Here is a 27585-nt window from a genome sequence, read left to right as displayed (position 1 = left end):
TCGTTTCAGTGTTTCAGAAAATCGCGAGCGATTAAGTAGCGTGCACGCGCCATATTCCAATAAGCGTCTCTTTTCTGCTATGTAATTGACGACTGGCATAATAGAAATTGAGATTTTCCGGTTTCCAGAGGCTTTTGGTGTCGGTCTGGTCGTTACAAAAGTTGATGTAACGGGATTTTGACTGTTCAAAAGTTTCGGATTGCGTTTTTGAGGAAGAGGTACAGGTACTGGTGAAATGCGCAGTTGATGGATTGAGTCGTGGTTTTTTTTTTTGTGACGTAAGAAGTTAGTGTACCTTCGTTGGAGTAGGATTTCCCACCATGCTGATGGTGTGTAAACTTGAAAGAGAATCCACTTCTGCCAAATCAACCAATTCTACTATCCTGGCAGAAACTTCGTCAAGAATTTCCCGTGACAAATTTGAGCTGTTGTAACTACATAGAAGAGTGATTCATTTCTGGGAAGTGTCCCATCATACTGAATTGAGTGAAAGAGGACAGAAAATCCTAGGGATATGAGCCAATGCATACCCACTCAGTAACCCAGTTCGACTATTTTGGAGGAAATTTCCTCCAGAATTTCATCACTGATTTATTTGGTGTGGAGACTTCTTTCTTCTCTTTCTGCATTAATATTCTGCAGAATAGAATCATCTTTTCATTTCTCTCTGAATTCCATGTGACAATAAAACTGATAGTCCTTTCATATAGATTCCATTACAAACCCCGAAGATCTATACTCTTCAGGTGATGATTCTGTTAAGCTTCTTTTTTTCTAACCCTTTAGTTCAGGTTCAGGCTTGGACCTTCCTGCATAATTAGGTCTTTTTTCGGTAGTTTTTACTCTTAAAGACCGGCTTTCCTTGGCGCTTTCAGAGATTAAATTTGTCCGATATTTTGCTAACAGAGACATTTTTAGGTCTCTCTTAAGAGTTTCGAAGCTTTCTGTGGAGGAAGAAGTGAAATTTTCGAGAAATACTGAACTTCGAACGCGACAAAACCTAACTAAGTATGTGGCAGAAATATTTCACCATTATGGTCGCAGCTTTCTATCAACTTTCTTCTAACTCTGAACCAAAAAATTGGCAAAAACCCACTCGATTCACCAACCGTATTTCGGCTCTTGCAACCTGTCTTAACAATCGTTTTTTCCAGCATCATTCATCGCCCGGTCTTTCCTAATACGAAGCAGGAGCCCCCGTACCCCGCCGCTATAAATGGTCAATCACCAATACAAATTATACCGTGTGTTGGCGGTCTGAAGGTATCGCCATGTTCGGCTGATTGACGGCTGGCTTGGACACACTGACCCCGGGTCGGATTGTCGAGTTATTCTTAACGAGCAAGCCCAAAAAGTGTTTTTTTTTCTTCTTTTTATCAAAAACTTAAAAGTGCTTTGGGAAGTTTCCGAGTCAGTGGTTTAGTTTCTGTTGTGATAATGGTGGTACGTGAAGGAAGGAAGCACTTCGAGAGAACTGCTTCGATGATATGGTTCGATGACAGGTTTGTGTTTTAAGCATTCGAGATTTCTCAAATTACGCTTAATATTACGTATAGAGATATTTCTAATAGTTATTTAACAAACGAGCTTATTAAAGGGGACGATTAACAAGCGAGACGTTAATAGAAGTCGAGATTCACAGTCCGTCACATGTTATGGAACAATGTAATTTCTATTTCATTAAATATTTTCACGCTGTGTTTTAGCAAGTAAGGAGGAATTTTTCCTCTCCTAAATAAGTTAATCCAAACTCTGTTGTTTGTCGCTCAAAATACTAATTTAGGAGAAGTAAATTAGATTTCACTGTAGCACAAGGCGGCCCACCCACCGGTAGGCTATAACTGGCAAAGTGTCTTCAAATTGTGAGACGGTTGTTTCTCGGATTAGTGATGTAAACGTTTATAGTGGTTTTGGCAAGCGATTAGGTCCGAATATACTTCGTCAGGTACAACCTTAAAAGTTCGGAGGCACACAATGTTGAAATCTTTCATTTAGCACCAGTGCAACAGCTGCGCTGCTAATGATTAGGTTTAAGCGATGGTCGTCATAAGAATGAATTCTGGCAACTGACATCAACTAATTGGTAACGGTGCAAAATTAATCACATATCCGTTATCAATTGAAATCAACAATAGCAGTAATCTTGCAAGATGTATTACGTCATTGTAGCAGCCTCTCACCACACGTTTGAAGGTGAATGAGTGCTGAAAAAAGTTACTTACAATGACTGAGTAAATCTGTGATGTCAATTGATATACAGAAACGGTGCAATTAGACACGGATGGAATAACAGTTCTCTATCGTGACCTATGAATTTTTTTCGAATAGAGACCTTGATAAGTGAAGAAATTTTCCCTATAGCTGCATTTATAAGTACCAAGAGAGATTTTTCACTTTGCGTGCAGAGCTCATTTTTCTGGCACAGATTTCGCATTATCAACTGAGGGGCAGTCAGTATTACAACCTCGTAATTACACATTTACCGGTGGAACCGATACAATGTTTGTCATTCATCAAAACATCCTACAGCTTCATTATCTGCCAATTTGCATCTGTGACTTCCGGATGTTTATCGTATGATAAAATGCAAATAAACCCAGAAACGTCGTTTTACCTACTATTTGCAATAAAAATAGCTGTGACAAAATCGAGGAAGCCCATTCGTTTCAATTTCATTAATTGCATGTCCATGCAGGAAACCGACAACGAAACTGCCTACACAGAAAGATGAATATTATGACAAAACGGGTATGTAATGATGTATGTTCAATCACTTAGTGCTACGCTGAGAGAAGCTTCCAAGTGCAATTCTAGAAAATGTTTCGTAAATACATAAGCGTGACAAAATTGGGGAAGCGTGTTTACTTGCACCAAAATGAGACAAAAAGTTTACGTAGTGTGGTTAAATGGCGTAGGAACGGTCCAATTCTCCAGAAATGGCTTAAGTATCGATTTCCAAATTTCGTATAAGGGAGATGTAACACCCGATCGAATTGGTACTACAGCAACACTGCCAACTTTATGCCTTTTTTAGGGCAAGAGTGTTCTTGTTTCAAACACAACATCCAAGATATTACAATTTGTGCTTTTGCAGGTCGTTTCAAGGATTGCCTATAAGCCGTGTCCTATGTATACTTATCTTTAATGGGTTTTGACATCATTTTTTTATTTTTAAAACGTCTGGCACAAAAATCATATGAATTTTAAATTTCGCTTTTTTTTTGGCAACTTTAGAAATTTTTCCAACGGAACATCGTTCCATTAATTATCGACTCGATGGACTCTAAATTTACTTTATAGAAAAACCTTACGCTTTAAGTATAAGTAGTTGCCTTAAGAGGTCTGACTTCTAGTGTTAAATTGCTCTAGGTCAGCCCTTCAGACTTTACACAAAGTGAGCGCGAAAGCGCGAGAAGGCAATTACTATCCAGGAGGAGGCACCCACACATGGGTCGAACACTACGAGTCAAGGATAGCCTCTGACAGGTCTTGTCTGAACGAATGGCATGCCATGGATTGTTTGGAGTCTAGACGACCACCTTCGCCCAATTCGGTACGGGCTAGACCCACACAAAGGGAGGAAACTGAAAAGGTTAGCTACATTTAAACACCTAGAATAATAAAAAATGTGTTTCGTGGTCTGTGAAAGTCAGAAACTTTACGAATTTCTGTTATGAATGTCCCTTTTTTTGTCATTACTCTATTTCTAAAATTGCTAAAACTAAGAAAAATATTGAGTTGCTGCCGGTTTGAACGGTACCTATGCGTGAGACTTCAAATATGCAGTGAAACTCTTGTGCTTAAAGCCAGAATTAGTGTTAGCTCGTATTGAACGCAAGCACGATTAGAAGGGGCGTTCCCAACATCTTGATTTGCAGATAATAAGAACTACCTTGAAAGAAATAATGATGTCCGTTGACCTGGACGAAGTGACTTCCAAGTTCATCCGCTCAAGACTAGAGGAAGAATTGGACATGGACCTTGGGGAGTTCAAGAGTTTCATCGATCAAGAAATGCTGGTCATTCTAGGTCAGATGGATGCCCCCACAGAAATATTTGATCACGTGTATTTAGGCTCCGAATGGAACGCGAGTAATTACGATGAACTTAGAAGAAATGGGTGAGGAATTGCATCTAAGCAAAGCCTTAATTTGTTAAGTTAAATACTAATTGTTTTGATTAGGGTTGGTCACATATTGAACGTTACCAGAGAAATCGATAACTTCTTCCCTGGTACCTTCGATTACTTGAACGTGCGTGTGTATGACGATGAGAAAACTGACTTGCTCAAGCACTGGGACGACACATTCAAGTACATCACAAAAGCAAGGAACGAAGGCTCAAAAGTACGTCTACAACAATCTATCTCTGCTTGTTTATCTAGTATTTTTATAGGTTTTAGTTCACTGTAAAATGGGCATAAGTCGATCAGCCAGCGTGGTCATTGCTTATGCCATGAAGGCGTACAACTGGGATTTCAACAAAGCTCTACTGCACGTCAGGGATAAGCGTAGCTGCATCAAGCCAAACACAAACTTTGTAGGTCAGCTCGAAACATATCAAGGCAAGAACTCACGTCGATTTTGTATATTTTTAAATCTGTTTTGGGACTGACACTTGCAGGTATACTAGATGCAATGAAGAACAAGGAAAAATTGCAGAGATCAAAGTCTGAAACTAATCTAAAATCGCCGACTAACATTACGAAAGCCGAGAAGACGCCTGTTGGTAATGAACAGAAGCAGTCAACAGTGGAGCCCTTGTCTCGGTCCTATGATCTCCATGCGATGCTCTCTGGACAGGACTTGCGCCTGATGGGGGCCCGACCCAAGTCTTGGTCTCCCGACAATTTAACGACAAGAGAGCTAAAGGAAGGGGTTAAGTCCTCTCCAGGTAATTTTTTCAAGGGTGTTGTGACGTACTAAAAATAGATAGTTTTTTGGTGATGTTTAAATATTGATTTTTCAAAAATGCGGTTAGTCGACCTAACGGATATCTGAATTTTTGAAAAGTTGTCGTTTACACATGATGAACGAATGAGGCAGTGACATCGTTCCGTTACATAGTTTATATAAGCATTTTGTTTTGTCACTATAGGTTTCATGAGCCTGGAAGATTTGAGTCAGAAAAGCGCCTCCAAAGAAAGCGTACAAGAAAATAAAGCGTCACTGGCCCGTCACGTGTTAATGCCCTGTGATAACGGGGAATCGTACAGCGTTTCCCCGAACCGAATCGTGCATTTGCCGGGCCACGACACTCCCTCCCGTCCCGAGGACAAGAAACTGGACGACCGCGAAACGTCTGAACTCAGTTCCTGTAGTAGTAATAATAGTGGAAAAACAGCCGTGACGTGGGACCCGGGGGAACGAGAAGCCGAAGTGGGATTAGTCAGTGACAGTACAACTAGCGTCGTCTGTGATCAAAGTAGTAATATAGTGGCTCCCGTGTGGACCTCCTCCGCCGTGATAGTAACTCAATGTGCTGTGTCTTCTGCTAGTTTTAGTCAAGTTCCTGAATCTCGCTCCAAAAATGCTGCTCAAAGTGATCCGTTTTCGAAGCAACTCGACCGGGTGTTCGACAAGGAGGAAAAGAAGCAACAGAGGCGGGCAACCATTCAAATCACTACCGAAAGTGTCGCGGAAGAGAAACAGCCAAGAGAGTGTCCGTCGAGGCAAAGTTCGTGGAGTTCCTATGATAGTGCGGTTGTGATGGGGTATTCGGATAAGAACGAACTATCCAGGCATAGCTCGTGGGGATCCGGGGATACCAGGATACTGCCAAGCAGGAACAGTTCGTGGGGGTCCTACGATATGAGGCCAAGGAAGAATGTTTACTACAATAATGAGAACGGTAAGTTGAAAGTGATTAAGCGCTAACATCGTTGGATATAAGTATCCGTCATTGTCGATCCTAGAAAAAGCTTTAAATTAACCGTGTTTCATAGTTTACTCCAACTTGTTAGAATATAATGTCAAATTGAATAGATGAGTGTTGTAAACGTATCAAAAAGACACGACTGTGGTGGGATCAGTGGCTTCGGGGCTCTATACAATGTACCCGCGATAGTACCTAAATTTTATTCGGGTCCACATGTTACACGTCCACCCAACCACATATTAGTTCCACGCTGTTTCTTTTTCCAGGCGAAAAAATTCAGCACAGTGCATCAGACCTGCAACAGAACTTTGGCAGTCCTTTCCAGTACGACAAAGAAGACATTCCCTGGCACCCCGGAACGGTTAAACGCACTAAGCAACGCCTCGAGGGTACTACAATGAGGCGGCTGAGCAACGACAGCGCTACCAGCAGCTGCACGTCGCTTAACAAAACTCCCAGCTCCGAAACTCTGCTGTTCAACTTTGCACAGGCGGTAAATGAAACTCTGTTGGACAGGCGCAAAACCACCGCGGATTTCGATGTAACTAGAAACAGTGCCATATCGGACAAGATCGATATTCCTAAGGTAGAAAGGGATGTGCCTAGAGCGTGTAGGTTGTCGGCCAGCGCCCCAGAACCGTGCTCCTTGGAACTTGTCGCGCAAGAATGTTCGTTGTCGCGGTCCACTTCTAATGTCCCCGCATTATCACGGGAAAATTCTAAAGAAGCAGGAGAAAAATTGCCAAGGAACTTTTCGGAAAACGACAGTCAGAAATTTGTTAAGAAAATGGATGAATGCGTGGAAAACACAAGCTCGCTGGGGAAAGTACAAAACTTGATGAAGGAATTTGAGGCCAAGTCTAATACCACTTGCCTGGAACAAAATGCGGAACAGTCTGACAACTTGAAAGTAACGAAGAACCGCAGTCTTCCCTCGTCGCCTGTGTCCGTTCATCAAGCTAAAGAACAAACTCAAAAGCCGGACGTCAAAACAATTCGTAGCGTATTCGAGAACAAGAAAGAGGAAACAGGTCAAGTAAAACTGAGGCACAAGTTCCCGAAACCTACTAATAGGAGCAATGCCAGGCACTCGTGCTTCGAAGTATCGGGGGATAAAAATTCTCGAGTCGGGGGAGCGCAGTTGATCAGTTTAAGTAAAACAGAGGAAGTGGAAACTGAGTACAAGAGGCCTCCCAAGGTGCCCGCGGTCAAGCAAATAGCGGCCACGGTTATTGCAACTGCGGCCAAGAAGCAGCAGCAATTCGGAAAGACTCATCCGCTGGCGAGGATTAATATTAAGCCCAGACACAACAATCCTGTTTACAACACAATGTAACATCACAAAGGGACAAGACAGAGTCATATTTTTGCGAAATTTATTTCAAGTAAGATCGCTTATGTGGGCAAAGGTATATTAATTGAGCCTATAAATATAAAAATCTATACAACTATAGACTGCGTACTGTACAAATTTGTAATTTTTAAGGGCAGGTTTTAAGATATTTTTTATTGCATAACAGTCAGTTCAATTTTTGTGTCATTGCAGCGCTAATAAAACTTATAATACCTAGTTTTTTTCTGCGTTATTCGCTTATATCTTTGATAATTGTTGGAGAAAGACTCAAATACTGCTTTGTGACATTTTTGATTCAGTGTTTTGTTTACATTTTACATACAGAGATCACCATAATTTTGTGATTGCTAAGCTCAAAGTTAATTAAAATGGTCGGGTAATATTGACAGTCGTTCTTGCAAATTTCTCTTGATATACTTGTTTTGCTCTATGGAAACCGAAAATTCGGGAACTTGGAGGTAAATATCCTGTAATTTTTTACTCTTATTATGGACCATTCTTCCTTTTTAAACTTGATCGTTCATCCGCTAAGTGTTTAGTGCAAGATGTGTTAGCATTTCGACTTTCTCAGATCCTTTCTATTTCTCCGCTTCTAAATACTACTTCATTTTTTTAATTGTTAAAATTAATGCTGTAGGATGAGCACTAAATGTGAAAAGACTGTAAAGATCGATGTGTGTAGATTGAACAAACCTCTTGCCTTCTGGCAAATGTACAAAGCACAAAAAAATATGTTTAGATTGAATTTATCTACGATTAAAGGTCTTCCAAACAATTCGCAATAAAATTCACTACCGTTCGTTGTGCGTGCCAGTAAATGTTCTCTTATTAAGTCGCAAATATGTTTGCTATACGCATGCGTATAAATGCGTGTGGTGGTAAAATAAGTTTACCGCACGCTTTTGTGAATCAAAAAGTGGAATTTCACAAACTGAGAGACAAATATAGTTTCGAAGTGGATTTTTTATGAGGATTACTATGTGCAATTTTTTCGTAATTTCACCGTCTTTGTAACTGTCATCCTTTAGGAGATCTCAATACTGGATATAAACATTTTTACCACCATTTATATACGTAATGGAGAAAGGTAGTCTGTTTGAAATCTTTCCACGTGAACTGGATGTATAATCTATGAAAGGGCAATCGTTGAAAAATGTCAGTACACCGTGAAATATCAGAGGCATGACTTAGATAAATACATGTTATCTATTGTCGATGTCAGATGTTTGATGGTAAATGGCTTAAGCAACGTCCTACGTTTATGATTCCCTGCCTATTGGATTTTTTTAAAATCATCGCCTGTTATAATACATGTAGAGAATCCAATGTTCAGGTTCGGGATTCATTTTAGGGATTTCGGGACCAATATTTACAATCCCAGGATTGAATCCCGAATTTTCATGATTGAAGCAAATAGTGTTCATGCGTCGTGAGAGAAAACGTTAAAAAATTTAAAGCTACTACGGGATTCTTTGATTCCACGGTTATTACCCGGCCGTTTGCGAAACTGCATGCAATTTGTTTAGCTTCCTTTAATACATTATTATGTTAGTTTGCTGAATGAGAAGATTACTTGTGGAGGAAATCAGGTCTCACGATAATTTTTGTACATTTTTAAACGTCTCCCGTTCGTAAAAATTAAAACTTCATCGTAATCGTCTCATCAAATGTAACTTATAATGTAAAATTGTGTCTTACCCTGCTAAAATTGAGACACCAGAGTGAGCTAATGTCCTTTCTCGCTCCTACGTAAAAACATAAAAAATCGGAAATTCTTCGTTCAACGTGGAGTACATTTTCTTGGTGTGACAAAAATAACTGTCAACCACTACTAGAGCTGACACTGACGCTCTAATGTGGAACAGTTAGTGAATTTTATGCGTGCGAAAGATGAGCGAAAACGTTGCGAACTTTCCGCCTCGGTTTGGGAAGGCCTGAAAAGTTCTGATAAGTATGCTTCCTTTGCATGTTCTAGGATACCAACTGAAAACTCAATGTACATTTGACAATAAGACGTTACTCGCTCATTTATTGATGTTAACAAAATTTAATTGCCACTATTATTGCTCTCTTTGACCTGTTAGAGGACATCACCCTGATCATTTGTAGGGGGCATATGGAAATGTGACCCTTTTTTACGTACATTGAAGACATTTTTCCAAACTGTGTATCTTCAAATTTATTTTTTTTTATCTAACTAATTTATTCTCTATGAGAGTTACTGCATCGCTACCCAATTTTTTTTATTGAACTAGAGTTATTTGATGGGTATAACTGTGGTGCATTTATTAAGCTCTTCGCTTGTAGGGCCGTATAAACGTTTGTTTTGCTGTCACAAAGAGGTTTCTACGCAACACGTAGACTTGTGAATTATTAGCTAAGATTTTCCTAATATTAAATACATGCGCTGTCGTTTTTCTGCTTTTGTGTGTATTTATGTGATAGTTAAAAAAACTTTTTTGTACTATATAGATGTAAATTCTTCTACGATGTACCGCTTATGATAAAACATGAGAAAACTGTTTCGAACAAACTATACAATTAAAGAACATTTATTGTTTCATCAGTTGGTTTTATTTCACCAGATTCACAGGAAAACCACCTTTAAACGTTGAAAATGAGAAGTTATACTTAATTAAAATCAACTTGTGACGATCTTTTTCCGCACACAAAGGCCATTTTTTGTACCATAAAAATGTCGTTACGGATACTCTATTTTTTTTTTGTTTTGGGAAGACCAACATCGAGACCATTAAACTGTTCCAGGAAACTGACAGATTAGAGCTGAAGGTTTAAATATTAAATTGAGTGCGGTATTTCAAATTTGTTTTTGTGAATAATTATTTTATCGCCGAACGAGGGAAGAAAAGTGCTATTAGATTGTTGTCCCACATGTCAGTTTTTATGTTAAATTTCAGTCGTTTCTGATGTCATACTAGATGCATGTCAGCCAGACTTATACTATTTATACTAAAGGGTCAAATACATCACAATTTTGTCAATCTGTAGCCCTACACTCTACGCACTGGGCAAGCGACTGTTTGTTAGGAGAACAAACAACACAGGGACAATAATACTGCACAATTTACATCAACTGTCCAATATATTCTGCTCTCTTCAGTTTGGCTTTAAGACTAGGCCATTGCACAATAAAATTATCAGCGATATACATTAAAATCTTGCCTGTAAGGGAGAAAGTTTGGGTCCTACAGAAACTTTCAATAAACATTATCCTGGTTTCACAAAGAAAGCAACATTTCAGCAAAAAACTTACAACACAAATTGGAATGCATGTTCCAGGTCCATTGCAAAGAATGAGGTCTGGTCTTAGTTTAAAGCTTACAGGTAAGACGTAAAGAATTGAGTAGATGGTTGTGAATATTGAGGAAACATAACTCTGGCCCACACACCGACTTCGTGGAATGTTTAAGATAAAATAGTCCTTATTAAGAGACGACTTCCTGGCTTCTTCTAAACTGGTCACTTTGTTGAAACTAGTGACATCATTTTTTGCAATGACATAGTACCTGGGAGTGTAGTTATTGAAATGCAAGTTTTCTATTAAACGGAGCATTTCAGTGGTGTGTCCCCCGGACCCTATGCAAATTATAGTGGAACATGACTTCTGTCGTTTTGGTGCATATCTGCTATGTCCAGTGGTGATTTTATGTATAAGGTAGGCAATTCGTGCTACCACAAGGGCTACTACTAGAAAGCCAAGTTCAAGCTTTAGTTGCCCTAAAAATTATAATTCTAGTAGGTGTGTATTATATTAAGATCAATGGGTAACCTACTATTAAGATATGGTGTACAAATTAAAAAGTAAGGAAATGTCAGTTAGGAATAGTGTGATAAGTGAGAATGGGGATAAATAGAAATTATTCTGAGAGTTGGTGTCCCTATATTCATTGAACTATACTGATGGTTCGATAGATTTTTTGGTGAAAATATATGAAATCAACAAAGCTTCACACATCCCAGTGTCTATCACATTCTACTTGGGTGTAATTCCCTATGATAAACATTTTGCTGCAGGAGGTTACACTATTCAACTTTTTAAATAAACTGCTGGTCAAATCTACCCCATTGTGCTCATTTTTACTCTAGTTTAAACACGGACATCTAGAAAACGCAAAAGTACTTTCATAAACTGAGTGACACTAACATTAATGTGCCTTGACCTCACATCTTCGAGGGCATAATTAATTGAAGTAGGGCCTCAAAGATAATGTGGTGACCAAAATAGCTGAGGGTCAACAACATGCCTTTGCAATTGAAAAGACAACTTTATCAACTGCAGACATAGTCAAAGTCAACAACTGGCTGAAGATAAAGCAAAATGGTATTATAATTACATGGGTAGGTAGAATAATTCAAAACACTTCATGGGGGTACTTTAAAATGGTTCATTTTGGACTAGATTGGACTTGGACGGGACGGTGGTAAACAAGTTATTATAGTATATTATCTAGTTATAGTTGATAGGTCTGCTTACCATCCATGGTAAAAAGGAATCAGAAATCTGCTATACACAGCTCTTGTTGAATGCCATAATTGATAAGTGAATATATTTGGACTTAAAGTATAATGAATAGTTATATCGTTATGTTTTACTCCTGCGTATTCAAGTTTTATTCATTTTTTAGTGCTTTTATTCCGGATATTCAATATTTACAATTACTTTATTTAATATCAACAAACTCAAACCAGTGATACGACAAGAGCGGTAACAGTGGAACAGAAAACTACCAAATAATCAACTGATAGTTTGGTATTGCTTTCGCACTTTAGTTCACATACTTCTATAATATACCAATTATGATAAAAGCTTTACATTGATGATTTTAGATTAAAGAATGAGGATGAGAACATCGATATTGATATTAATCATATTTTGTGAATTCTGCGCATGCCGTAAGCGAGCTTTCAAAATTGCACAGCTGTATTGGGCAGTTCTGCGCATTGCACAGTCTGGATCGGGGTACCTGAGTAAGAAAGCAGCATCTATACCTCATCACGCATGCACCCGCTAACCAATGTTGCCAATTACACACTTAGAATAATAATACTAATGAAGCAGGTCCGCTTTCACACTCGCAAAAAGTGATGTTACAGTAAGTTTGTTCAAAATTGGGTAAATTTCTTTATTAATTTATGACATGTTGGCTTTTTGCAATTTCTTCAATTGCTGCTTTGTTTTGTGAATAGATATGTTTCATTTCATTTTCTATCTATTTGTAATACTTAACTGGAAACAATGGAATGGTAAAGCAGATTTTATGGCTTCATACTCTTTGTATAAAATAGATCTTTTATTCAACATTTTCACGAGTTACTACGACTTAAATGTAATGCTGGTATAAAAATATTCTCTTATCCGACTGATTACTGAATATATTAAAGATTTGGCAATAGCGCACGCTTCTGCGCGTGTTGAGCAAGAACAATGTCATTCACCCCCACTCTTTCCAACTAAGGTTATCAATGATGATCAGTATTTTTTGGATGGATGGTTCTTATTACTCTTGTTCTCTCTTTCTAATAAGTTGTACGATTGTTGGATAAAGACAGCGAGCTGCAAGATTGGACCAGTGCACCAATCAACCTATATGTTCCCTATGTAACCTTGTCATTTTTACTCCCATTACTGTCAATCAATGTCGTGTCCATGTCATGGATAGAAAGTTGAAGTTGAATTAAGAATTGATGGATGGAATGGAAGACCACAAAAAGGAATTAGATGCAGGTAGGTTGTTATACAATTTTCCAGAAAAGTCCTTTTTTTTCCCTGTTTTCCCAATTGTTTTTATAACATTTCACTCACTTTCATTGACCCCATATTCCTCTTTATAGCATTTTACCAGAAATGTCACTACACCCGACCTAACCTAGTTCTCTAACGTTATCAAATCGCATGTATATAAACAATTTCCGACCCAAAGGCATTTCGTTGCAGATTTTAGGCTTGTTCATAGGAAGAACATGAGACGTGGGAAGCCCCAGCAAGAGATTTATAAACCGGGAAGTGGCAAATTGCGACGTTCGCATCCAGGTCTGGAGGACTCCACATTGGAAGTTGGAGGGTCACCCATTCCCTTTGTTGCAAAGGAAGATACTAGAGATGAGTTTGGTGAATCAAACATAGATACTCATAAACGTACAAAGAAGCCTGAAAGGAAGATTTATGTGCCCAAGGTTGTGGCTGAGCATAGGGGGCAATTAAGTCCTCACAGTTTCAGCCATGAATCAGGTCAGTACTCCCATTAAGTTCAGCTGAGTTTGTAGGATTTAAAAATGAGTTTATCAATTAAGTATCATTTATTGTATTGATATGATTTGGCTTATCAGAGGTTACTTAAGTCAACCAGGTATTTATAAAAATAGATACTTATTTGTCTTCTTTTTACATACACCTCTGTTATGTGTTGTTTTATTTTTTTATTATGGAAATTTGTTGTTTCATTCTGCATAATTGTGATGTTTGCCAAAAAGTGTGAAAGTACATAAGTGTGACCTGTAATCTGATTTTCCAAACAATATTTAAAATACATTTTTTTGTACATTGATTTTATTACGTCTTGGTTTACTGTGCTGGGGTTAGTGCCTTATTACTCAAAGTTTTTTAATTTAGTGATATATGTCCTGCTTATTTGAATCAGATGACAATACTGACTGAATGGCAATAAAAAATCAATCTACATACAAACATATAAAAACATGCTCTTACATATAAAAATTTTAACTTTGAGGCACTTATAGTGGCCAAATTTATGAAGAAAACATTTAATAAAATAATAACTTGTTATTTGGATAAATATATAATACTTTTGGGAACACAGTTTAGTTCCTGGGAGATTGTAAGCACTTTGGACCTACCATTACATGTTTTGGACAGCTGTTTCATTTGGGTTTCAATCATGATAGTTTCTATAATAGTATTTTATAATATAACTAAGGGATTTGACTATGACTGTCATGAAACATGGTTTGGAAAAAGTGAATACTATAAATTGGTTTCAGGCATATCTTTCTGATAAATTACAAGTTGTTAATTTCCATTAGATAGTTTTTGGTGAGGAAAGTTTCATTGCTAAGATTCAAGGTTTGGTTTTAGTGTCAGTCCTTTTTCTTATACATATATATCATCAAATCTAAAACATGACATTTTTTTGTTCAAAAAATTGAAAAGTCAACAGTTCTGGAAAAGTCAAAAAACTAATAAAATATACATATCATAATAAGGAACATTTGTTGTCATTTTCAAAATCTCTTGATGAAAAAATTCAAAATATCTAATAATATGTTCCATTAAAAAAAACAAATTTCTTCTATAACACAGAGACTAAGAATGACAGATTAAAATAATCCTAAGCCATTGAATTCTGCATAAAAATTTATTGAATACCATTTTTTACTTTTTAGCCCCATACTAAGGCAAGGGAGGTATGAGCATTTATATTTTCAGACAGTTTTTGCAGTTCCACCTCATAACTTAAAAACAAAATAACTTTGAAATTTTTATAAAAATGAATTAGTTAAAACCACTTTGATTTAAATGTATTGCATAAGTCATACAAAATGTTGCCAAAAAGTCTCAAGTAAATTTGAAAATTTTATCTAAAGTAGTGCATTCTGTGTTATAATGGCCAGGAATGAAACTGATTTTTTAACTGAAACAACTTTGAAGAGTATTTCACCATATTAATTTTTCAGGAGGTTTAAATGGAACTGAGAATTTGTTTCATGACAAAATGAATAGATCAAAAAGGTATTCAAATAGCAGAAATGCTAGTGATAGTAACAATGGTAGGAGCAATAATCAAAATGAGTGGAGAGATAAGTCCCCTAGTAGGAACAATTTCAGAATGGGTTCAGAACCACGAGGTAAATAATTATCAATCAAAATTAAAGTTAATATAATTAGTTCTAAATCATTTTTTAGGAGGGTATAATAGTAATAATTCTAATTACAATCATGAAAGAGATAAGGATAGAAATAGAAATAAATATAGAGAAAGGGACACTAGAAGTGTTGAGCCATCTGGAGGGGGTCATAGAAACAATAATCCTGAAGGAGGGAAAATCGCATCAGCGAAACCTCCCACTGGTAGAAGGCACAGTACTACTGGCAATTATCACTTTCATCAAAATATGATTAAGAATTTAGAAAATTTACCACCAAGGCTTAAAAGGAAGTTTATGGAAGACAATGGATTGACTCCTGAAGATTTAAGACTTGACTGCATTAGTAATAGTTCTGGTTTTTATGTGAGTTTCTTATAAAACTAGCCAAACTAAAGATTAATAGATATTTTTGTAGCCAAATACATCACAACAGCATCATCAAAATTCAGGGTATCATTCTTTGGATTCTTATAGTACTTTGCCACATGCCGTTGCCCCTCCCGCCTATAACCATAACCCCAATTATCACACGTTGCCTGGAAAAACACGCGGAAGGGGCCGTTTTAACCATCATGACTCAGAACCCCAACTCGGTGTCATGATCAGACCCATCACCCCAGACAGAGTAAGGTAAGTTTGAACATGGAAATGAAAGATTTTTGATATGTATTTTCACTTTTTTGTTTGTTTGCTTTTTTATATAAAATAATATAAAACAGTTTTTCTCGAAGTCCTGGTAATTCACGCCCTGACACTCCAACCAGGCGATTTGATAATAAACCGCCTAGTCGTCCCCCGAGCCGTTCTCAAACTCCTTTGAGTCACTATGATGATAATCGGTCTACTAATGAGTCTTGGAACGATAGAAGCGATAGGCGCCCGAGTAGATCTAACGTCATTGATAGGTTAAGTGGTAGGCCTAATGATCCTAAACAGTCGAGCAGAGACAGGTAGGATTTTATGTTTATTTATTTATTTTTTTAAGTTTTTAAATCCCATTTGATATTTTACAAACCTCAAACAAACTTTTTAAGGTTTTTATCATTTTAATCAATTTCTTATCTCTGATAGTTTTGAGACCCTAATGTGAAGTAACGAATTTGAATAAACCTTCTTATTTATCAAAGATAATTTTTATTTCTTTAACTTTCAAAACACTTTGTTTTTTTTTGAAGTATGATTCTTTGTCAGCAGATATATAATAGAAAAATCTGTGATATGAACTAACTAAAAAGTAAATTCATTTATGCCTATCACAATTCTAGGGATAAACGCAATGATGATAACTACACTAGAAGAGATAAGAGAAACGACTCGGACAGAAGAGAATTTGATAAAGACAAACCGGATCGTGACAGAACAGATCATTATAAACGTGCAGATAGAAGAAAAAAGTCCGGTAAGTACAACATAAAATAATCGTGGGCAAAATCATATTCAAACATATTACTCTTCAGGGCGCGAGAGAAGAAGTTCGAGCCGGGACTTGACACGTTACGGCTCAAAAGATTCTGGCCTTAGTAATGATAGTGCAAGCACTCTGACAGGAGAAATCACAGATCGTCTGCCTAGTTTAAAAATAAATGAAGATTTTCATGTTTGGCAGTCAGAAAAAGCTGTTAGTGAAGCTAACTCCAATCTGACAAAGACAGTTTCCCTGAAAATTGAGAGTGCTGACTTTGAACTTGCAGCAAGGGACAGAAACATATTAGTAATAATTTTTATTTTAGATTATTTAGGTTATAATGTTTAGTGTCTTTAGGATTGGAACGAAGAAGTAGAGCTAAATCACCGACTTGAGGCGGAAGCTTTAAGCGATGCCTTAACACGAAGTTCATCAGTAGTGAGTTTGCATGATACCAGCACTAAGTCTATGCCTGCTTCAGCTGAGACTACTCCAGGAATACGCAAAAATAGGTAATTTTGTTCTAAACCAAATTTGTTTCATTGTTATATATAAAATCGTTTTCAGTCATTTCATACTGTTAAAGTTCGAATCATTTTCATATGTTTAATCATTCATTACTTGCAGGAAAGGCACCAGAAGGAAAAGTAAACAAGGGTGAGTTTAAATAGGCTTTTTTGGAGTTGGTGGTGCCCTATTGTGTAATAATACCTTACTAGGTGTTATTTGCTGAAGATTTTTCTTTTTTTTTGGAGTTGATATTTACGGCACTTTTAAGCCTTCTTAGGATTTTGTTTTTATAATATTACAGAAGTAGCAGCGGCTATAGAGATCGAACTCCAACCAATAGAGATGGAAAAGATTCTTATACTTCTGTGGAAAATCAAGACAATTTCAAGTGAGTAATTTATGATATCTTGTTGTCTTTTTATATTATGCTACTTGTAACTGATAATTTGAATAAATGCGTTCTACGGTCGTTAATAAATAATGGGGCCACTGGTAACGGAAGAAGTGACTTCTCTCTCTTTTAAGGGAGCTGCATTTCGACTTCGTGAATAATTTCATTACCCCTCATTACCGTTCGTTCAGATGTCGGAGGTAATTGCGCTCCGCCACTGTTGCGAGCCTCACCTTAATTTATAAAGTCACTATGTCTTAACTATTACTGAATCATATTAAATATATTACTGTTAAATGTGATAGATTTATCTGAGAACCAAGTCCCTCGACTAGATCGCGCTCCTGCACTATTCTTCAATATTAAGGGTTTTAGAGAGGATACAGTGCTACAAGAACAATTTCCTATAGTTTCACTGGAACGATTCGAAAGACTAAACTTTTTAAATAGTACACTTAGATATGATTGGGTTTCAATCGAAACAGAAACCGAATACCGCCACAGGACAATGCTGAATTTGTCGAATTTGCTAATTTTATAACACTGCCCTCTAAATTAATAATAATTATTCCCACAAACTTAGGAGAATCTTATATGTTAGAGAAATAAACAATTTTCCATATTTCACGTTTACATCAAATGGCGCCTTCCAGTTTGTTAGGTGCATTCAACTTTCACAATTTAGGGCTATATCCAGTAAATCTTTGTTTTATAGTTAACTTATATTAACCGTACTAAAAGACAATACTCAATATACGAGGAGTAGTTGGTTTCATGAAATACGGCAATTGAAGCCAACATAACCCCATTTATAGATGTGAACTACTTGTGGATTCACTAAAGTAAAAAAGTTTCATTTTACCGTTTTTTACATAGAAAACTAGCAGTAACCTAAACTAAGTTGAGAATTTCATTAAAATTCATGATAAACCCGCCAACAATACCTGCCTTTCCAGCTACATACCTGTGAATTCCTCTCCAAAACTCAAGTTGTTCCAAACGGGAAAAGATCGTATTTCTGCCACTTTAAACCGCAATCAATGACTCAATAAACCGTCAATTACAGTTTCCAACAAATTTCCATTATCCGGAATGGAGTTTTTTAACGTAAAATTACGAACATTTTACATTTCGTAGAAACGGCGCGGAAGAATTCGGATAACTAAACGGAATTGCAAAATGGTGGCGTGCACTGGAACCAGCCAAGCGCTCAATTGTTTTTCCATGGCCAGTTTTTTGCGAAGGTGTTGTTGATGTTCGTTCCGCACATATAAAAAATGTCAATCCAAACGCATTAAACAGAGATGTAGAATTCGAATGATAGCCGGGGGTTAATAAGGGAAAATGATTTCTGGAATGGAATTTCTTGACGTCATGATAGACCTATGTCGGGTTCGCTTATGCGGCCTTTATTGTACATTAGGTAGCATTTCGAGGAATTTGCTCCTATTTATGCCAAAGGGTTGATAATATTGTGATAAATGACGTTGCCTATATAGGGTGTATTACAACCAAAAAGGTTGAATAATAATCTAAACCCAAATGATGATGAATTGTAAGATTATACAAACCTTTATTTTTTGGAGTTTGTGTAACCCAAAAAAATAAGGGTTTGTGTAATCCTACAATTCATCTGCTGTAACTGGAGTGATTAAAGGTACGGAGGGTCTCTCCGTTCTACTACACAGTTCAAAATTTGTTCAGAGAACTTCTTCATATAAAGCTCTAAAAACCTACTAGACAATGCTTCGGGATGCTAGGGAACCAGTCAGTTTTTCTAGTCTTCTTAGTTGATTGGGAAGCATTAGTATTCTTCGAAGAGAAACATTTTTTTACTCTTAAATTTAATTAATAATGTTGGAGCGTAATCATAATCTCTGTTCGTAAGCTGTATCTTTATTTTGTTGACTTATTCTGGAATTTTCTTGAGGTCTCACAGGTATCATTGATGATGCTGTTTTATGCTGTAAGACATAATTTTATGGGCAGTGCAATAAAGGATTTTTATTTAATATATTTATTTATATTTAGACCTACAAACATCAACCCATCGAAAATATTATTATCCTGAGATATTACGAAGTATTGGGACTTCATATTGAGCCATATATTGAGAAATTGTTGTCAATTTTTTATATGGTTCATCTCATAGATGTATTTATTATAAGTACGAAAATGCTGTTTAGTAAAAAAATATTGTAAGATGCTCGATTTGTACGACTCATTGTCGCAAGTGCTGATCGCAAAACTCGTCGTTTTGCTGAACTTCACTCCTTATTTTACAACTTGAATAAATGTTACAATTATGAAGCTTGTATTTAATAAATTGTATCTAGCATGCTTTCTGTCTATGACAAAGATCGATTTTCCTTTAGGGTTCCCCAAGAATCAGGATCTGGCCGTCACGGTCGTCGTAGGAGGCGTTCCTCAAGAGATCATCGCGATTCTAGTTTCGAAAGATTCGGCAATAAATCGCGAGGCCCAAGTAGGGAAGTTAGCTTTGACAGATCTCAAACTTCAAACTCCCACAACTGGAGAGACGAAATTATTCGAAGCCGACAAAACTCAGACCGTGAGGGTTCGGCCCTTAATCGCCCTAGAAGTCCTGTTCACAAGGACTCGGTAGATGGGGAGTCTAGAAAGGAGCCTGTCGTAGATAGTACTGCTAAAAAGGGGGGGATTTTAATATTGCCTGCAAACAAATCACTGAATGCGGCAACTTCCAACTCAGATCGTCCTAAATTCCCCGATATCCGACAAGCTCCATCGCTCCAGAGAACGCTGTTTGACCCCAAAAACCCCACTAAACCTATATTGGTAAAATCACCCGGAGGTCGAGTGTCTGGACCTGGAGTTTCGGACAGTTCTGATATTCCTAAAATGGATGCCGATAAATTACCTGTCTGGTATAACGAATCTAGGTGAGACCCAATCTCTCTTTAACTTTCCAATATTCCCGTTTATTGATTTGTTTAGTGAGGATTTCAACATGTGCTACTTCCCAGACCTCCTCAGAGACATCAAACGTGCAGACGTGGAACTTCAGTGTATAATCAGCAAAGGTTTATTGCTCATGCATCACGATATGATGGAGAATCTGAGAAAGTTCCTGCAAAGCGCACTGGAATATTTGCTCTCCAAATCCATCAAGTTTTGTCAAATAGCAAATTTGGAACAACACCTTTGGAAATTGCTCTACTATAACATCATCGAGGTGACGAGGAAGGCTTTAGTGGACGATCCGGAAAATAAACAACAATATAAGGCTTATTTGTTGTATATTATTGATGATGGTGAGAGCTTAAAACAGATTTTTACAATTTCATTATTAATGAATTGGATATTTGGGCATCTGGTTGTTATTTTAATAATAAAAAAATATTAAGTTATGTTAGTTCACGTTAGTTCCGGTTATTAAAATATATACATGGTGTTTCCGAAACATGAATTTCACATTTCATCAAATTTGAAACGTCCAGTATATGACTTGCAATAAGTGTAACCGCACACATACACTTGCGTAATTGCCGCCCTCGTCAGTAGCTTGAGTGCAATATTTCATTCTCGCGCGTTAAGAGTTACTTCCTTAGCTTGTTGTATGTAAATTATAATCAAATGTAACTTCCACTTCATGTTTAGTCCTCATAATTTAAATATGGTTTTTCTCTTCCTTAGGAACAAAATACTTTGAAAGATTAATTGGCATTTTAGAAGAAACTTACAAGTTTAAAGTAGTCAATTACGTGGGCAACAACAGCATGGTGCAACATAAAGGACTGGGCCTTAGAGGGTTGGCCCTTATTTCGGCCCAGAAAATATATCTGTTTTTGGGCGATTTGGGTAGATACAAGGAGCAAGTTAACGAAACTAGTAATTATGGAAAATGTAGACAGTAAGTTGGAATTCTTTTTTTTACAATATTTGAAATGTATGCCCTTGTTTTAGGTGGTATATCAAATCGCACGAAATCAATCCAAAGAATGGAAAACCTTATAATCGTTTAGCAGTTTTAGCTGTGTCTTCGGTAAGTACGGGTTAAATTTCAGGGTTGTGTAGAAGTACCCGCAAGCTCAAATATTTTTTTATTCTATGTTTCTCACACAAATATGTTCAATAATACTGTAAAAAAGACTTTACGCTTTTGTTCTTTTCTTTCCAGAGAAGGAAATTAGATGCAGTCTACTATTACATGCGAAGCTTGATGTCCTCAAACCCAGTGCCGACTGCCAAACAAGATTTAGTCTCGTTATTTGATGAAAATCGCAAAAAGGTTTGTATCTATATTTTTTTATATACCACCAGTTCTCAAATAACTGTAATACCTTATCCAAAGTGAGTAACACCAGCATAATTCTATGTTGGTTGAAGCTTTTAATTCACTAATTTTGAAAGGAAATTTGATCTTGAATTAAATAGTTTTTTGTGGTGAAATCATTGAAAAACTTGTTTTGAAATCCATTACTTACAAGTGTGTTTCTTTTTTAACATGCTCGCCGTTCGCACCGCAGTATCTGCAACAAATATACGTATGTATATGGAATATTGCCTAATGTAACTTTAAATGTTGCACATTCTCCAGCTTCTGCCTTAGAAAACACTCTTTTATTTAATTTTTGGAATTTGCCTTGACATTTGTTTGCTGTGGCTGCTTAGGTGTGTTAAGGAAGATGATTACGAATAGGTGGTAATCTTTAAATATTTAATGGTACGAATACCTTTCTTTACTAATACCAATTATATTCTATTACATGGATAAAGATTTATGCATAATTCATTACCAGCTTCAGCCCCGTATATTTAAGTTCTGTTGCTTATACTCGAAGGACGCAGCAGATGGCTCTGGAAGGATATTTTCCTTCAAGCTCAACATACTTGTTATTAACATTACCAATTTGTGCTTGCGCTTAATTGACTGGAGATTATCCGTATTCACGAGATCTAATAGGATTGAAACCGGTCTTTGGGGTGCTCGAGTTAATTAAATGTAGAGCTGGAATGAAATATAAAGCCGTAATAGGCCTTAATCCTCTCAAATAAGATCAGATACATTTTTCTGTCCAATGAAAGTGTTTGTGGTCCCAATGGAAGAAGAACACAAAATACTATAGTGTGCTATAGACTGGACGCAGAAAAGAAAAACTCCTTAATGGTTCTAAAGATAAAACCTCGCAGATGCGCCTTAGGAGCATCTTTATGGCTCAAAAATCGGTAGAGTTAAGTCCAATTGGTACTTAAATCTCCTCAGAAGAATAGCATTGCCGTCAAATTAGTTTCATTTAAGACAGCAATGCTTTTTTATGGGGTGATTCAAGTATCGGATGGATTCAGCTGCACCGACTTTCGAACTATGAAAAATTTACGAGAATTGTGTTTACAGAAATTACAGATTATTACATTTACAGAAATAACCTTATACCAATTACTACTTCATGTCTAAGCTATCTGTAGTCATCTTCCATATACGCTTTAAAAGGTTCTTTACTATTAATTGGGTACATGGAATTATTTTCGCAATTAATAGACCAGTAGCACACCCCTTTTATTTAATATTTCACATTCCATTTGTTCTGGCACACAGGTTTGGATATAGAGATCTGACAACAAAAATACACCACACACTGTAGATTTTAATATATTCATTTTAATTTCTTTTGCAATGATGTATGAACATATTGTTAGATGAAAACCCTTATTAGCTTACTTTTATAATGCTTTTACTTCTTAGTACGAGCAAGGTGAAAAGAAACGAAGAGAGGAGAGATTAGAACGTCAGCGGCAGCATATGAAACAAAAGGAATCAGAGGAAAATGGGGCCCCGAATTTCCTTCGAAAAGAAACCTGGATTCGTCCTGATGGCGGCAGAAGGTTGCACCGTACTACCAAAGCGTCCCAGGAAGAGACGCAAGATTCGGAAGAAGAGGATTTGGCAGCATTGAGCAGTGTCGATGTACGATATATTCAAAACTAAGAACTAAATTTCTTTGATTGATAAATTACAGGTTAACAAGAGATTTATTACCAGCTACCTTCACGTGCACGGAAAGTTGATTACCAAAATTGGGTAAGGAAGTTTAATATGTCTGAAAATTTATTTGACAGATTTTTGTTCAAACAAATTTTATTTCAGCATGGAAAGTTTCCAAGACGCTGCAATGCAAATGTTAAAAGAATTTCGAGCTCTGCTGCAACATTCACCGGTATCGTTGCCCTGTAACAGATTTTTGCAGCTTTTGGCCCTGAATATGTTCGCTATTGACAGCACCCAATTGAAAGGTAAGTGGAATTCGGGATTCCAAATTCGCCATTTCACTCGTAATAACCAATCTGGCACACGACAATAAACACCGGCAACTTGTCCATAACAACAGTTACAACGGCCAGATTCCAGCGTTAACTGTCGATAAATCTCCGAGAAATCATAAAGTTATAAAATCGAAAATGTCCGAATCGACATAAATTTGCGAGAGAATAACCGCTGCCGCCTCTTATTTTAAAGGAACGAACGAGAACTTCAAACTTTTATGGCGGAAGTCGCAAATCATTAATGAGACTCTTAAGATGTTTTAGCGCGGTTCGTAAAATATGCACTTTTGGTTTCGGCCTCTCCGTGAACAGTTAAGCCGATTTTATGGCGGGTTGAAGGAAGTATTGCACTCCATCGAAATTGGACATTACGTTAAGTGGTCATCAAACGGTGACCTGGAGCAAATGCCCATTAGAATTGTTTAATGGAACAAAGGATGTTAAACGAATGCAGTCCGAATACGCCTTAAGTTTATAGCTTCTTTGCTTCCTCATCATTTCCACCTCCATCTTCACGATTGCTTATATACCTTAGAGCCATAAATGTGACATTTTAATCCTATCAAGACCATTTTATTACAATTTAACAGCTTAATGCAAAATGTTAGTATTATGAGTATACCAGACGAGATTGTATCAGGCTTTTCCAGATATCCCCCAGCAAACGGTACTGTATCCAAAATTGTATTAATTTATTAAGAGTGCAAAATTTGCCATTTAGTCTCAAAAGTTTGCCGACCTAATGCGTAATTCACATTAAGCCAATAATTTAGTCGAGTGGCAAATACCCACCAGTGGTGAAAGCACATAGGTAGCAAATGCACAATCAAGAGTTTTAGACTGGTTCTTAAAGGTTCGGTACAAGATAGGTATCGATATGGATATATGTCTCTCTTGATAGAACTCGGACAGTGGTTCAAAAGAATTTGAAAATTATTTGCAAATGGGCAGTCCAACTTATAGCCATGTAAATGTTCGCTGCTTTCTAGTTTTGCAGGACTGGTGGTTAGTCCGTTTGCTCGTTCTAAATGCCACACCACTGAGTATTTACGTGTATAGATTTAAACTGCACATTTGGAGGTTGTGCTCCAAAACTTCTCGAAAAACCTTACGTGTAAATAACATTAATATCCCCTGTTCGTAAATTACTTACCACTCTATTAAATTACTGCAAATGATTGGTTCACACGCGGCCAGTGGTATAGTCAAGTCAAACGGAGTCAAGTAATTTAGTTGACGTTCACATGAGGCAAGTAATTTAGTAAAGTTTGTTTAAAGAAGGCGAGTCAAATCGAGAACTCACACGATAACAATATTTAGTTTAGTTCATAACTGTAACGTTGAGCCGTTTGTGCGCTTTTGCATTTTTGTTTGTCATCTTTCTTGTGATGACTTCTGGATTCACGAGAAAGGATGACAAGGCGGCATTTTGCTATCAATTTTACAATTTCTGATTAACAGCACTTAGGATTTTAACGTAGCACACTCTGACCACCCGACAAACAAATTCGTATGACATTCAAATAATCGAGCTTTTTTTTCTTTTTTATTATTTTTTTACCAAAGTTTCAACTAACGTTTGGTTATACAAATGGTGTATCGAAAGTTATTTGGTTCTCTTAGCTGAAACGTGTTTTTAAAAATTTAGCGCAAAGAACGTTGTCACAGAACAATTTTATGATTCTAATGGGTTAAATGTAACATTGTATACAGCATCTTTTATAAAATATGAATGGTTGTAACGGGTGATCATTGAAAAAAAACACGCAGTAGGCGGTGAACCGTAAAAGTAAGACGTTGATTAAGCCGTTTGAAGACGCCTCTCTAATATTTTAAACAGTAATTCACCATTTTGTCATTAAAAACTTTGATTGGTGATAGTAATTTACCTTTGATTATGAGACAAATTATGTCAATCGTACACTTAATTTAAGAATTTGTATGGCTGTAGTAGAAAGCTCGATATCTAAAAAGTTAATAGTTCTTTAAATATTTTGACTGTTGCTAAACTTATCACAATAATTCCCTCCCAGCATGTCACTGGGGAATCCCTTAATTAAACTTGTGCCAGGACAACAATATACACAATAACATAAAAGCGTTCACTTTAAGGCCACTCCACTCTTCGAACTTTTTAGCAAGGTCGATCGTGACTATACAAAGGCCCATCAGGCGTTCTCCTAAAGATTGCTATTCAAACTCGGCCGGTAGCAAAAAATCTAAATATGATTCCGTTGCGAATGCCTACCGTTTCTTATGTACCTGCCAAATTGTGTTGAGTTTATTATTCCGATTTGACGAGATAAAATCATAATTGATTTAGAGGCGAATTGCTACCAAGCGATGCCAATGAACTCATGCGCTCTGGTCCGGTGGATTTTGGCGTTTTGTTTGTTTGCAAACAAGGTTGCAAATAAATGTCCCGGCAACTTGACCAAGAATATAATATCCAGGGAAGCGTTAAAAAAGTTGGAGTTTAAAAACAGCATTAGTGAGTTTCGTCGTTTCCATGGAAATTATCTTTCAGGTAAAGTTGCCAGTACATTGATCGAGTGGCCCTAATAAGGTTTTCAGTAGATATGAGGAAATATAATAGCTCAATCACTCTGCACATGACACGCCATCAATAAATATTGACACGCTCGCCTAAAGTGAAAAATCGTTACAATGGAAAATTGAAGATTGCGTTGCGGAATGCGGTAATATTGTAAGCGTCGATCAATTTGTCGAGAATAATGACCGAGTACGGTGGGAGATTGGCATATTCTAAGATGGAAAAGTACTACAAGAGATTGGTTGACACTGTTTTGGTTTTAAAGAGTTTCCGACAAACCGCTAAGCCTTTCTGACAATCTCCGACCCGTTATCCGCTGTATGGTCGAACAAAAAGGTCTCAAAAATAACCCAAACAAGTTATCAATATTGACAAGTTACACACGGAGTTGTTTATACTTAACCACATACTCGAAAGGATTTCTGTTTTGCGCATCGCTGGGAATGAACAGTTAGCTTGTCTCTTTGTACATCGTTATCGATTTCGGGGAATATAAACTCGAGGAATTTTTAGGAGCAAAAAATGCGGTCATTGTAATGGGCGATCGAACCGTTTTGTTTGCCTTTTTTCAAGCTCTTGCTCCATTTGAATCATGAGCCACACAAGTAGAGCTCACGAGAGCAACTCATACCATAATTTAATGGTTCTTCTTCCTGGATGGCACCGCGAGAGAAATAACGATTATTATAACGCAGTTCCGTAATCTTAGATGGGCATCGTCCGCTCCCCGTTGTTGCCTCCATCTAATTTAATGTGCGATTTTATGGGCGAATCTTTGACGATTAAATAAAATATAACTACAGGTTTCAGCCGATTGCATTGGTGGAACAATAATTATCAGAGATGAGACTGGCGTCATAAAATATAACGTTTTCGAATTATTATATTTGTCAGACGAAGCAGGTAAATAACGTTCATAAAAATTCTGCATTTTTTCGAATTTCTTAATGGGTTAATAAAACCAAGAAAATAAGTAATTCAAGAAATAACCGGGAAAATTTAAAAACTTGAATTAAATGTTAATTTATTATGTTGAATTTTTGAAAAATTAGATTCAACTATCCGGAATACGATGTATTTTTTTGAATTGAGAAGGTCATTAGATATGTATCACATAAGCGTGGTATTGAAATAAAGCCTCAATTTGCATAAATTATTTTTTTTATTAACTTGAAAATGCCAAATTCTCACGTTGAAGAAATACTCGTATAGTACGTTGAAATAGGAAAAGGTAGAGGCAAGTCCGGAAATGGAACGAGCGTTCGAGTAAAAGTGGAAAGAGGATT

General features: G+C 36.9%; 3 protein-coding genes across 13 annotated transcripts in view; 2 read left to right on the top strand and 1 right to left on the bottom strand.

The window, feature by feature from the left end:
- Window positions 1-9794, top strand: part of ssh (Protein phosphatase Slingshot) — a 55070-nt gene extending 45276 nt beyond the window's left edge. For 5 of the 6 annotated variants that reach the window (XM_066397242.1, XM_066397241.1, XM_066397244.1 and 2 more), the window contains 7 exons: window positions 3370-3592; window positions 3879-4120; window positions 4184-4346; window positions 4396-4564; window positions 4624-4893; window positions 5098-5850; window positions 6144-9794. In XM_066397242.1, coding sequence (XP_066253339.1) covers window positions 3370-3592; window positions 3879-4120; window positions 4184-4346; window positions 4396-4564; window positions 4624-4893; window positions 5098-5850; window positions 6144-7213 — 2890 coding nt within the window. In that variant the 3' untranslated portion in view covers window positions 7214-9794. Of the gene's footprint in view, window positions 1-1294; window positions 1503-3369; window positions 3593-3878; window positions 4121-4183; window positions 4347-4395; window positions 4565-4623; window positions 4894-5097; window positions 5851-6143 lie in introns of those variants that run through there. The other variant, XM_066397246.1, reaches the window with a different exon arrangement.
- A 521-nt stretch (window positions 9795-10315) lies between these two features.
- The window catches only part of Alg14 (ALG14, UDP-N-acetylglucosaminyltransferase subunit), a 33139-nt gene continuing 15869 nt past the window's right edge, over window positions 10316-27585 (bottom strand). The window contains exons 2-3 of one of the 2 annotated variants that reach the window (XM_066397024.1): window positions 11727-11784; window positions 10316-10969 (exon numbers count right to left, since the gene is read on the bottom strand). In XM_066397024.1, the coding sequence (XP_066253121.1) occupies window positions 10317-10969; window positions 11727-11733 (660 nt within the window). In that variant the 5' untranslated portion in view covers window positions 11734-11784 and the 3' untranslated portion in view covers window position 10316. Of the gene's footprint in view, window positions 10970-11726; window positions 12079-27585 lie in introns of those variants that run through there. The other variant, XM_066397023.1, reaches the window with a different exon arrangement.
- Window positions 12826-27585, top strand: part of Smg6 (Smg6 nonsense mediated mRNA decay factor) — a 36925-nt gene continuing 22165 nt past the window's right edge. Inside the window, exons 1-20 of one of the 5 annotated variants that reach the window (XM_066397007.1) lie at window positions 12826-12977; window positions 13188-13481; window positions 14945-15115; window positions 15174-15499; window positions 15552-15766; window positions 15868-16086; window positions 16402-16535; window positions 16594-16847; window positions 16899-17053; window positions 17169-17198; window positions 17353-17439; window positions 19818-20363; window positions 20419-20735; window positions 21118-21334; window positions 21388-21466; window positions 21602-21712; window positions 21951-21968; window positions 23168-23389; window positions 23442-23503; window positions 23570-23715. In XM_066397007.1, the coding sequence (XP_066253104.1) occupies window positions 12938-12977; window positions 13188-13481; window positions 14945-15115; window positions 15174-15499; window positions 15552-15766; window positions 15868-16086; window positions 16402-16535; window positions 16594-16847; window positions 16899-17053; window positions 17169-17198; window positions 17353-17439; window positions 19818-20363; window positions 20419-20735; window positions 21118-21334; window positions 21388-21466; window positions 21602-21712; window positions 21951-21968; window positions 23168-23389; window positions 23442-23503; window positions 23570-23715 (3643 nt within the window). In that variant the 5' untranslated portion in view covers window positions 12826-12937. Of the gene's footprint in view, window positions 12978-13187; window positions 13482-14944; window positions 15116-15173; window positions 15500-15551; window positions 15767-15855; window positions 16087-16401; window positions 16536-16593; window positions 16848-16898; window positions 17054-17168; window positions 17199-17352; window positions 17440-19817; window positions 20364-20418; window positions 20736-21117; window positions 21335-21387; window positions 21467-21601; window positions 21713-21950; window positions 21969-23167; window positions 23390-23441; window positions 23504-23569; window positions 23716-27585 lie in introns of all 5 variants that reach the window. The other 4 variants (XM_066397006.1, XM_066397010.1, XM_066397009.1 and 1 more) reach the window with 4 other exon arrangements.

This window comes from Euwallacea similis, chromosome 14 (genome assembly GCF_039881205.1).
Source record: "Euwallacea similis isolate ESF13 chromosome 14, ESF131.1, whole genome shotgun sequence".
Classification (NCBI taxonomy): Eukaryota; Metazoa; Arthropoda; class Insecta; order Coleoptera; family Curculionidae; genus Euwallacea; species Euwallacea similis.
The sequence above is the reverse complement of the archived record's forward strand: the minus strand, read 5'-3'. Positions and strand labels throughout refer to the sequence as shown.